This window comes from Tachypleus tridentatus, chromosome 6 (assembly GCF_004210375.1).
Source record: "Tachypleus tridentatus isolate NWPU-2018 chromosome 6, ASM421037v1, whole genome shotgun sequence".
NCBI classification, from domain to species: Eukaryota; Metazoa; Arthropoda; class Merostomata; order Xiphosura; family Limulidae; genus Tachypleus; species Tachypleus tridentatus.
In genome coordinates this window covers 16,451,089-16,464,658 of record NC_134830.1, presented here as the reverse complement: position 1 = coordinate 16,464,658, position 13,570 = coordinate 16,451,089, and the positions used below count along the sequence as shown (strand labels likewise).

At 27.6% G+C, this 13,570-nt stretch overlaps 1 protein-coding gene across 3 annotated transcripts in view; it reads right to left on the bottom strand.

Annotated features, from left to right (window-relative positions):
• Positions 1-13,570, bottom strand: part of LOC143251990 (uncharacterized) — a 78,662-nt gene that overhangs the window by 24,310 nt on the left and 40,782 nt on the right. For all 3 annotated transcript variants that reach the window (XM_076503458.1, XM_076503459.1, XM_076503460.1), the window contains 3 exons: positions 11,476-11,570; positions 5,934-6,027; positions 1,902-2,062 (listed from right to left, as the gene is read on the bottom strand). In XM_076503458.1, coding sequence (XP_076359573.1) covers positions 1,902-2,062; positions 5,934-6,027; positions 11,476-11,570 — 350 coding nt within the window. The remainder of the gene's footprint in view (positions 1-1,901; positions 2,063-5,933; positions 6,028-11,475; positions 11,571-13,570) is intronic.

Sequence of the window (13,570 nt, the reverse complement as noted above, 5' to 3'; positions counted from 1 at the left end):
GCATAAACTAATAATCCATATTTTGAAAGTATTTAAATTTTAAGTTCTTAATTTTATAAAACAATACTTTAAAAATTTTTAAATTTCCCCAGTGTGACACATTTTGTCCAGGCATCTACTCTATTCTATCCACCATCTCTTCAATAAGTATGATATTAAAAGTAAATTATTCACTATAAAACCATCATTGTTCTGGCAAATCATATTTTAATGGATTTCAATTTTGTTTGTTACAGAAAATCAGACCTCTCTTACTATACACACCCATCATATCGTCTTTTTCAGGATTTGTTAATAGTTTTCTCATGTTGAATTTTACATTATCTATGACCAATAGAAATCAAGGTTTTCATCTATCAAATGATGTATTAAATAATGTTTTATAAATGAAAAATTGTCAGTTGCACTGTTAGTACAAGCTTTGTTCTCAAAAGAAAGATAATGACTAGCTTGGATGAATTTGTAATGGCTCTTGTCGCATAATTCGAAAGCCAGAAAAGTTGTGAGAGTTACAAAAAATTGTTTACTTTTTTGTGTTATTAGTATATGTTTTTTGCAGCAATATTTAATTAAATAAAAATTATTTAGTGCATTACAACCATTAGTATAAAAAAGTAGGGTTAAATGCCATTGACTATTGACAGAAAAAAAGAATACTTGAGAAAATACTTTATTTCTTGTTTTTCATGTTTATTCTTTACTTGTTATTATAAAAATAACCAAAATGTGAAAACATTTATCTCTTTAGGTTAAGGCTAGATAATGTAAAATAAATAATAATATAAATGATTCATGAGGCACGTACACATGCAGATCATGGGTAATGTAATTGAATAGAGTAACATGACTTTCACATTTCCCAAGTGATTGACAACTTATAATGGCATGCATTGTAGTTAAGACATAATTCAAAGGGCAATAAAAAGTAAAATTTAATTATAAATAGATATATATTTTTACAAGTTTAAAGCTATTTAGGATAAACAAATGTAGTTTCATGTTAGAATCTGAAGTCAATCTAGAAAAAAAAGGGTAATTTAGATTGGCTAAGATTTTTTTTAGCTTTGAAGTCAGTCAAATTTATCACATTGTATAAAATAAAATAAAAAGTATAAAGTGTTACTGAAAAAAAAAAACATTTAAAATATATTTAGGAGGTTCTAGAGATTACACAAATAAAATCTGAGTTTTCCGAGATGAAGAAATATGATTAACACCAAAGACACTGTACCCATTTTTATGTGCTCATGAATCATATATAAATAAATACACTTGAGATAGCTATAAAGCTACCTATATTGGTAAAACTACACATCACCTACAAATATGTTTACAAGAGTAAATTTCAGTTAAAAGGTGATGTAAGCTAAGTAATCCACTCAAGTGAGAATAATAACAATCTCATTCCTCTAGAAAACCAATGGTTACAAATTCTTTATTAAAGAAAATCTCTCCATTTCCAGTAATCACCCAAGACTGAATAATAACATCAACTCTTTCCTGATGTCATTTATGTAATCAATTGTGGATTCTCACTCACTTTATTTCAAATTTATTATTATTTTGAAGATAGTGTTTACATTTCTAAATAATAGCTTCTCTTAAAAATCTCATTAAATGTGCATTCTGCACATTTTATCATACATTCTATTATACTGTTTGAATCTGTTCTTTTTAAACTTCTAATTAAATACAAAAACATTCAATAATAATGTTTTTTTAGTTTGAATATTATAAACTACTTTTTCTTAGACATTAATGCTGATAATGGAATTTAAGAAAATTCTAAAATATTCGTATTGGAGATGCATTTTGGTATTACTGTGTTTTTAATATTTATTATACTATACTATGTTTCAATATCTTGGAAGATTATTATAGGTACATAGAAAAATCAATACTTTGCTTCAAGTTCCTGTTTTTCTTGCAACAACATTTGTGTTTCTTCTTCAATTTCTTTTAAATCTTTTTGCAATTCTTCTGTAGTGCAAAACAACTCCAAGTTCTCTTGGTCACGTTTTTTTAAAAGTTCCAGTGTTCGTTCTCTTTCTTCAGCCAAATCCTACCAAACCAAGAAGAGACAAGGTCCTTAAGATATTGTGAAGATGTCTTTAATGTTTCCAAATATTTAGCAAATAATATCAAAAACATGCTAGAGGAAAGTTATTAATATTTACATTCAGTGTGAAGATTAATTAGACTCTTAAGAAACAACTACATCTGAAATAGAGGACTTATAACATTGCTATATTTTAGAAAAAAGTTATAAACATCTACTTTCTAAATATGAAACACATCACCTTGCTTAACATGAGTGCTAAATAGACAATTCTTTATAAAGCTCTACCAATAATTGTAGAAGGCATAAACAATAAATTAAAAAAAAATTAAGAGCATTAAAAATAATTACACATATCAGTAAACTTATACTTCTTACATTTATTACTTTATTCAACTACATACAGAAGGAATAAAACTCAGGAAACTACAAGAGGAAGTGAGTTAACAATGTATAACACACATCCATCATTTTAGAATCATTTATAGCAAAAATTCAGAAAATCTAAAAAGGAGTCTATGATAGAAAGAGATAATGCAACATTTTATCAGACATACTTTATATTAGTAAATTAATTAGATTTTTAAAGCAACAAAAATATTCCTCCCTTATTTAAATTTTAAGGATTGTCTGTTTGTGCATGACACACACACACACAGACTATCCACTTTATTTGAGACTTTTTACACACATTTTTAAAATACATCACTTATATACATATGAAAAATAGACTAAAGACAAAGTCCTGTATATGGAGCTGTTTGTAAGATCTATGCACTTTTTAAAGGTATATTGCAATAGGTACAAGTCTAACATGAACATTTTTATCAAAGCTGGCTTTTTAATCAGCTGACTATCAATATCTATCGTTAAAATTTAATTTAAAGAGAAAAACCTATTGTTATGAAAAACTTTGTTTATAAATACTGGTTACAGATCATAGTAAAAACAACAACATATGATACAGATGTAAGGCCAAGTTTTAAATGATCAATTCTTTCAAAAGTGATCAGGATTTGATCATCTCCAGTGGCACCATGTGAAGACACTATAAAAACAGTTATGAAAGAACAAACAGTTAAAGTAAATGCTTCTATAAGATGCCAACATGGCTTCTGTTAGCTCAAGATATACACCATGGAGAATAAATGAATAAAACATGTGATGGTATTTAATTGGAAGAGCAAAATAAACTTTTAGCTGCCCTGGATCCTGCTTGGGTGATCAGCAAATACTGGATGTTTAATATTTTAACTCAGACTAGTTACCATACAAACTGGTCATTCCATGAAATATTTAGATAGATATTACATAACTGCAATGTTTAAACCAACTATGTACAAACTTATCATTTCATAAAATACTGAGGAATTACTTTTATAAATTAGTTTATATAAGGTACATTACTGACTTATAATTTAACAACTGAATCTTTTAAGAGGCAGATATAGAATATTATGTAGGTTTGTGCATGAACTTTTGCCAACCCTAAATGTTTTTTTCCCCAACTATTGTCCGGTTTGTTAACTATATTCTTTTTCCCCACTAGAAGCTACAAGTTCAACATATGAATACTTTATACATTTTTCTGAAAGAGGGAAAGGAAGGAAAATAGCAGAGAAAATTACATAGACCTGACTGATTTATTCTGTTAAAAATTCTCCCATCATATCTTGTGTACATTGGATTTTATGAGACTGACAATAATTTCATAACCTGTGACACATTGTTTGCAATGTCTTTATTTATGGCATCTCTTAAATACTGAAAATTATTCTGAGTTCTCTATTGCATATCTTCTCTCCCAAACATTCATCTCTGTTCAATATAGCCTCTACCTAAAAAATTCAAGAGTTATGTTTGATGAAAGAAAAATGGCTAATCTATGTATTTCTACACAATTACAGAGGATGGCTAAAGATTTAATGCTTCCATCTATGCTGTCTCTTCTTGATTGTCTGTCATTGCACTTTTAAGTAGTTCAGAGATATTCAAAGTGTTTAAATACCTTTGGCTTCTCAAGGCATTTTGTATTTAGTCAGCTGTTTTTCAATAAACCAGTTAACCCATAGCTATTAGTTGTTAAAGTGCACATCACAGACTTTTACAGAATTACATTAAAAATTTAATCACTCTTTCAGCAATATATATGAATATATTTGAGATCAAACTTTAGCTAATAAATCAAATTTTGTATAAGATTAAAATATTTATGCTTATATTTTTTTAGGAATTTATATGAATAAGTCTGGTATCAAACTGTAGATTACAATTCATATTTTAATATTATACATTATTTAATTTCTTAATTTAAAAGTAAATTAAAGAAACACACCTAAACATCAATTCTCTGAGTCATGTGGTATGTTGGATGCAAAATTGGTTCAAATTAGATGGTTGTGATGCCAAAGTACAAAGTCTACAATTTTGTACAAATTAGAAACTCAAATTACTGATATTGATGAGCTAGAGTTAAAAATAAGAACCTCCATCTTTTCTATTTTCTGTATTATCACACAGGTACTGAATCAAACACGGTGGATCTGTTAACCATTTTCCATTTTTGAAAAAGTTTGTTTTTATACATGTACTTCTGTCTATGCACTTTAATAACCAACCGAAAGCTTAGAATGTCCCCATAGTGACTATCTAAGCAATTTTCAAGAATTACAAAGTCATCTTATTCTTCAATACAAAATTCAAGCTGGTAAGTTGAGTCTTTAAGTCTGCTCCAAATTTCAAATTTTTTTAGATCCAAATGGAACTTAGTTGCTAAGTTCAATAAATTATAGTTGAATTTTGTGATATAAATACAGTTATTTATGATTTTTTAGTTATTTCAAATGTATATATAAAATAATAAAAAATTTCTTTTCACATCCCTCGCATGCAAAATTTCATAAAGCTCAGTAACTAATGAGAAACAACAAACAAGTACAGAGGTCATAACTAGAAGAGATAACTTGTTTTTGTTTTAAGAAAAATAAGTTTAAAACTTATTTGTAAATTGTAATAATGTATATAGATATATACTAACTGAAATGTAACTTGTATTTTACAAAATACTAGTTCACTAAAACAAGAGAGGTCACTTTGTAAAGACTAAAGGTCAGCTTTATATTATTAGATATGGTAACAAAGGTGTACATGCATTGCCTTATTGTAACTTTTGTATTGACAGCCAGGCATGGCTGAAAGGTCAATATAATAAAATATATGTGTCTAACTACTACTATTTTTAAATTATTCAAATTATCCAAGTCTTATGTGAGGATAACTAATTACTTAAAATGTAATCTATTAATGAGCCTAATGACTAATTAACTAGCAACTTCCACTATCTGCCTAGCTCTTATGATGATGACTTCATTTACCTTCCTCAGCTAACAAAATCACAGGATCTCAGTTCAGTTCATAACTTTAAGTATAAATTTCAATGTCACATTCATCTAATAACATATATAAACTAACTGTTGACAACAATTCTCAAACAATAAGTCACAACAGAACAAGATGTCTTCTGTCATGTTGTACATTCTATGATATGCTGTTAGGGACTGCAGCAGATACCCTTAATAACTTACTCATAAATACAAAAATATAATACATTACTATACCATGTTGAGTTCAGACTAATACTGGCATAAAAATGGTCTACTACATTAATAGGTGCAGGTCTTAATAAACTTATCACTTTATCACTGATGTAACTGCAAGTAAAAGTAGTTAAGGTTAAAGTATTAAATACCTGTAAGTTCAAAACTTCCAATTTATAGCATGTAAAAACCTTCATAAAAATAATTTTTCATGTCAGTTTATATTGTAGTAAACTTATGTAACTAAGTATCTAGTTATTTCACAGAAAAATGATTACCTGTAGTGTTGTTTGTAACATATCTGTAGTCTGTTTGAGTTGACAATTTTGGTCTTCAAGAATCTTAAGAGCTTCAGCTGTTTCTTCCAACTCTCTGAAATATATACATAACCTTAATTCTATTCAAACTGAGGATCATTTTTTTGTTAGATCAAATATTACAAATAGGTTCAATCTGGATGATTAAATGTTTGATACCAATATGTGAAAATTTTCTTTTACTTTAGGTTCCTTTTTTCATCAAGTAAGCTCACCTTATAAATATCAAGAAGGAAGTAGTTATTTAATTATATTCAAACTGAGTATCATTTGTTTGTGAGATCAAATATTAAACAACACAGGTTTGATCTGGATTATTAAATGTTTGATACCAATATGTGAAAATTTTCTTTTATTTTAGGTTCCCTTTTCATTAAGTAAACTCATCTAATAGTGAGAAAGAAGGAAGCAATTATTGGGTTATTATTTAGATTGACTGTTAAAAATAAAATATTTAATTTGGACTTAGTTAACCCAATGTACACAGGCTTGGAGAATTTAACTGATCTTTCACTCATTGTGTGACCATGAAACCACACATACTATAACTCCGAATGTACTAAGTGTATCTTCATGAAATTTGGCAAGCATTTAGTAAACATTACATTATTATTTCTAAAGTTTTATTCTGTGGAGTTATGTATTCTTTACCAAGAATAAAAATATCTCTTTCATCTTACAATTTCTATTTTTCATTTGCATAGCTTCTAGAACTTCGTAATTGAACATTGAAAGATTTTAGTGACACCCATTTCATACTATTTTCTCTACTCACTTACTTGGAGCAATAAATTGATGTACAGTAAAATGAAAGTTGAAAAATACTATATAAAATCAATAATTCATTTTTCTGTAGAATGACTGCAGAATATAACAGGTTATTACAATTATTTATTCTAATAATTTCATCTAGTGACCTTTTCATATATGCTTTCCATAATTTTATAAATTCATTACTGTACTTTGGGATACATAATAACATGAAATTTAGCATTGAAGCTATTTGCATTTGGATGCTGTGCTTCAGTAACCTTGCATTTTCTCACTATGTTGGTTGTTCAAAAAATAATTAATGTAAATTGTGAATTTTAGAACATGAAAAGTACATTATACACCAGATTAGAATGCTCCAAAACTAATATGACTTACCTGGTTTTCTAATGGAGATATAAGTTAAACAAGTTTCATTACTGTCAGGAGCAACAATTACTCTTTCTATTGGTTATAAACAAATCAATGAGATAAATTGGTGCGAGTGAATAATGTTTGAAATGCATGAAAATATGAGAAACCTTCTCTAATGGGTTTAACAAATATAACGAAATACAAGCATACCAAGAAAGAAGAAATTTCAAATGTTATATTCTTCCTTATTAGTATGTGTAACTTGTGTTTCTAATCAGTTTGGTACTACAAAAGCTTTATTGTTAAAGTTATAAAATCTAGAGAAAAGAATTCAGAGGGTAGAAAAGTCATAACACAGAAAGGTTAATATTAAGCATATTTTAAATATTTCCTTTCAAAATTAAAATCAAAACTTAAATAATATTAATATTTGAATTTTAAACTACAAGCAAAAGTACCCATCCTTAGTGATTGGAAAAGTTTAAGTCAATCTATCAATCTAAATTATTTCATGAACTTTAAAAAAGTTAATTGTGTTGCACTCTTGGTTTCATTCTAAACTAAAAGCTACTTACATCTCCCACTGTGAAGAATAATTGTTGAACATTTCACTAACGCTAAGATACCCTAAACAATAACATACAGTAAATCAACATTTTTATTTATTAAGTTATGTCACATTTTGAAATATCGATGATAGTGCGATTAATTCCTAATATTTTAGTGCAGAACAACCTGCTTACAACATAAAATCTGGCATCAACCTCATTTATGCCTGTTCTATCATTTAAAAAAACAAATGTTCAGCTTTGCTTGTGTGCAAAACTTTTCAAACAGGAGCTAGATGAATGGTTTGGAAGATGTTTTGCATGTAACTCTTTAAAAGGAACGTGCACTTTGACCCACTCCTACGCTTAGGTTAACCCTTCCCATACACCAACAGTTTCTTTATTTGACTAAAATCATGAGGTTTTTTCTAAGCAGAATTCATGAGGTAGAAGAATTAAGACAGGAATTACTCTATGAGACAGTTATAACTCACATAAACTAAATATACCCAACTTACATAAGTGTATATTTTTTGTGTAAGTCAAGAAAACAAATGATAAGAGAAAGTACTTTGACACTACTAAAGACAATGTAACTGATCATATTGTTAACTGTCTTAACGACAGCAATAATAATAGCATTTTATGTCTTGTTAACAATTAAAACAAAATATTTTGCATAGCTTGAAGTAGAAAGTTTGTTTTATCCAGATGACAGAAATGTTGTTGCTCATTTATTCTAGGAGTAAGATTAACAGAGAACTACAGTGATGAATATGACACTGAAGTTTATCCAAAGAATCGAAATCAAGGGAGATGGTAGAAGTCACTGTTATGTTTTCTGAATAATTACTGGTAATACATAAGCATATATTTGGTAAGAAATGTAGCATTATAGATGGGTAATACCAGTAACAAACTCTCACATACATTACAGATATTACCTGTCTCATCATCATCAATATTCCTCACATTGTTCCATCACTGAAGCCATGCTTTCCAGCTATTTTAGATAAGTAATTTTTTAGCTGTTTGTCAGCTATGAAGTGGCAGATTTGCTATATTTTTTGCATGATGATGTGATTATCATAAAAGAGTTTGATTATGATCTTGGGGTTATCTTAAATGCATAAGTATGATCCAGTAACTATAATAGGACCAAGAATGAAAATACAGAATAAAAATATTATTTTAACACTGTTACATACAAAATTTAACCAGACTATTTTATTATCAATATATATGAATAAATGTAGCATCAAAATATATTTAGTAAATTAAATAGTAATTTCATACAAGTTTTAATATCTTGATTTCAAAAGCGAGTATTTAAAAACGTTGTAATTTTTCTTGTCTGAGTAGTGACATTTGTTTATTGATTTTCTAATTTTTCTTCACTATTTTTATAATGCTCTGAGTTTAACATAAATTACATATTATAGTACAGACATTATTAAGGCATAGTCAATTTTAATACCCTTCAATCAGTTTTTGTTTGCAGAGTTATAAATCAGAAGGTCAAACATACTTGTCATGACTTACTATTACATCTTTTCTTTTACTTACTACCAATAATTCTCTTTAATGTTTGATTTACATTAATTACAATCAACAGAAAAAAAAATGTTTCAATTTACCAAAAGAAGTATGATGAACTATCTTAGTATGGAAGCTATTTCACTAACAGATTCAAAACTGATATTGCTGAGTTCAGATCAAACCTATCAGAGTGATTACAAGGCAGTTGTGACTTAGTCAGAAAGCCAATCAAATAATGATAGTTGTAAAACATTGTTTGCTTTGTGTGTGTAATTATTTTGCTTTTCTATGAGCATATATGAAATACATACAAATTATTTGTTACTACTAATACTATTACAACAAATTAAGGTTTAGTTTCATAGAAGAACTAACAACAGAAAAAACAAGATGCTAAACATAAGGATTAAATTTTTTTTCAGGATTTTCTTATAAAAATAACTGAATTCTAAAATTAGAAACTTTTTAGGTCAGATAATGACAAAAAATAAAATGAGTATACTTGCAAGTAGTTTGTGTGTTACATCATTCAATACTGTAACTTGAATTTTTTGCTATCTGATTTACAGCTTGTGTAGCAAAATTATTAGTTAGACATGGTTCAAAGTGCTATAAACCATCAGCATTAAAGGCAGATGTAAACTCTCCATGCCTTAAAATATTTAGAATAAATAATTGTCCTTTTTTGTCACAACCTGCAGTCATTCTCAAAGAAAAAAGGGGACAAATAAGATACGTTTCATACTTCTTTTGTTGTTATAAAGTGAATGAAAATAATAGATAAAATATAAAGCTTTACTGAAAAACTTTTGATACTTATGTAAGAAGTCCTAGAGGTTATGTAAATGAGATATAAAAATATAAGATGGAAAAAAAAAGATTTCAGTCTCATCAAGAAAACCACCTAGCACTCAAAAGTGGTCAGTCTGAGTTACATACAGACTATATATATTTATAGATGAATCTTTAGTAAACATATTTAACTAGAAATATAAGTTTGGTGTACAAAAGACTTACAATGTTTTCTAACAGCTTGCCATAATTTTGTACGGATACACTTACTACATTAAACAACAATACTTTCATGGTTACCTGGTAGTTTTAAGGTCAGTGAAAGTGATTAAGCTTGTATAGAGAGAATTAGCTTCTGTATAACATCTTTAAAACTGACATTTAGACTAATATGTAGACAGTACAAATTGCTGAGCATCAATCTGATAAAAATGTAGTGTAAACTGCTCTTACCAAAAAATGTAATGTGTAATAAAACCACAATGTAAAAAATACCACACAACAAAAACTTGTTTAAAAAAATTAACAATAATATCCTTGCTTTAACTCCTATTGAATATTTGTTATTATATACTTTTAAATTTGATGACATATATTTGAAAATGGGAGATGGCAAAAATTGGCTTAAAAAATGATGTACTTATAAAACAACAACTATTACAAAATTTGTCTCACTTTTACATTTACCAAAAATCATTAAAATAATATAATAAAAATTAAATTATGGACTTACAAACTGCACACATGAAAATATTAGGAACTGTACTGGGTTTCCCAATTTGACTGATCTTGTACTTACCATAAAAAATTAAGAATAACTGCTGCAAAATTTGGCAAAGATTTGAAGAGAAGGAATAACTGTTTTTTAGGATATGCAAGTGTTCTTGACAAAATTATTGTAACTAAAAATATTAGTGAACATTAACTGAGAAATGTACAATAGGTTGATAACCTAATTTTAAATTCATATGTTTACTAAAAAGTTCAAGTTGCTTCCTCAGTAAACTCAGATCAAAACAAAATATTGACATCAATTTACTGTCCACTACAAGGTATTTAATGATTTGTACTGAAAGTTTCTGAGAAGTATTACTGAAAACATTTGAATTACCTTACAGATAGTAAAAACTATAAATTCATGTTGGCTTATTTTTTTGATAAATTCAAATATCCAAGTGTAAAACAATTAAAAATACATTTCTTCATTTTCTAGACATTTTGTTTCACAGAGGCTGAAATACTTTGCTATTTTACACTGAAGTTTATAAGATATTCAGTAAATTTCAAGTTCTGATATGTTAGTTGAAAGAGAAAATTATAAATCAATATATTTAAAATAAATTTCTTAAAAAAACAAGTTTTCAAACTACTTTTCTGAATTAAAATATTTTGACACAAAACCTCAGTTTTTCATTTACCTAAAATCCTAAAAAATAATATAATAAAGAATTAGGTTACAAGCTTACAGACTATACACATAAGAATATTAATAACTGTACTTGAATGTTTGTTGATGTTCTTCCTGAAATTGAAAGATCATTTCTTGTAATTTCTTCTTCTCTTTTTCAAGTTCAGCAGTGATTTTTTCTAATTCCTGTTATAGAAATTATTCTTTTGAAACAAAAGATATATGTTCATCAGTATTAGATTTTTAAAAAATCACAACCTCATTAACAAATCTAGACAATTTTCTGGTTCTAGTAAAACAACTTAGGACACATTTCTCAAAAATATTTTAAACAATATCACTACTTTATTTTTACTTTTACATATACTTAATGGAATGGTCAGTTTGACTACTTTGCCACTGACTCAGAAGATTACACTTAACACATGTACCCCAAAGTTACTATCACTGGAGTTTTCACAACTATATATATGCTTTGTGTGTATCTTCACAAAATTTCTCAAGCCTTTACTATACAAATCTTCTGTAGACAAAAAATTAGACCTTTTAATCAAATACTTTTACTAAAAATTTGTCTGTGAACATATAGAGTCAAAATGTTGACTTTCTCAAGTACAAAGGAATTTTGATGTTAATATTAAAAAAATACTTCTCTTCATCTGAAAATTTTCAGTTTTTACTTGCATAATCTTTAGAACCTAAATAGATATCAAATGTTTCTTTTATTCAGAAAACTAATTTTTTCTTTGTTTTTTTTCTTTACTTCACTCTTTCAGCATGGGCTCAATCCCAGTATCAGCCTCGTAATCATTTTGTGCTTGTTATGCTTTTCACAATACAACTTTTAAATTAGTAACCATATCTTTACAAATTTTGCCTGATTAAACTTTAGAAGGCTTTCATATGGAAAACATCATATTTTTCTTAAATTTTAAGACTGAAAATACTTTTATGCATCAGAAAATGTTCCACTTTTGTATATCAAATTTTTATAGTCTACACATAATTATCAAACCTTTTTTTAAAAAAACCTTTTATTTGTTATTTTCACTACTGTAACTCTATACTGGTTGGGTTACTTTGTAACTATTGTTAAAAAAAGGAAATAAAAATAAATTATGCTTTGTTCTAAAATGACTACAAATAATAGGAAGCACAGATGTTTAATCTAAATAGCTTAAATCTCATAACATTATACATTATGTATATTTATTAATTTTATTATATTGACTTTCCAGCCATGTCTAGCTAACATCACAGAAGTTGTAATGATGTAGCACATGTGCACTAATGTTACCATATCCAGGAATACAAGACTGGTTTTTACAAAGTGACTTATTCTGGCTGTGTTTTAGTGGAGTAGTATTTTGTAAAATACAGTCACATTTCAATTATATATGTATATACAGTATTATTATTTGTTCTTAAACTTATTTTTCTTAAAACACAGAACAATAAATAAAGAAATAGAGCAAACAATTATATCTTATATTTCCTCACTTTACTGCTTGCCATAGGTTGTTAAGCCTATCAAATTTTGCATGTGGACCATGTGAAATTAAATAATGTTTTTAGGTTTTACATATGCCTTTTGAAATAACCAAAAATCCTAAATTACTAGATCAATACTACAAAATTTTGCAATAATTTACCAAGCTTTATTTGTTCTGAAAAAATATGAAATTTTGAACTCAATAATGCCTTCTCTTAATGCTTGGAATCCAGCAGGAAAAGAGTTTGTTATGTAAATACTTTGCAGAGACTGGAAAAACTACTAGGAGGACATTCTGAGCTTTTGATTGGCTATATTCACATCACTGGGTGAAGTTTATGTAACAAGATAAAGGTATACCTGCTATAACACACAGAATACATTCCTATACAACAGTGTTTTATTATATGCAGGTTTTCCCATAGGAATGGTGTTATAAGTCAAGGCTGCATAGCTACAAAATTATGTGTCCTTTAACATTAATTTTATTAATGGTATAAATCACTTTTACAACATATACTGACACACATTAATGTAAAAATAAAACAACAAACAAATATTACAAGCAAGAGATTTAATTTAAGACAAACAACACAATATTGTGTGTGGAAATTAGTTCCAAACCCACAGTAAATGGAACAAACAGTCAAAAGTTTGAAATCAGAGAAACTAGTTTCAACACCTTTGTGCTTCC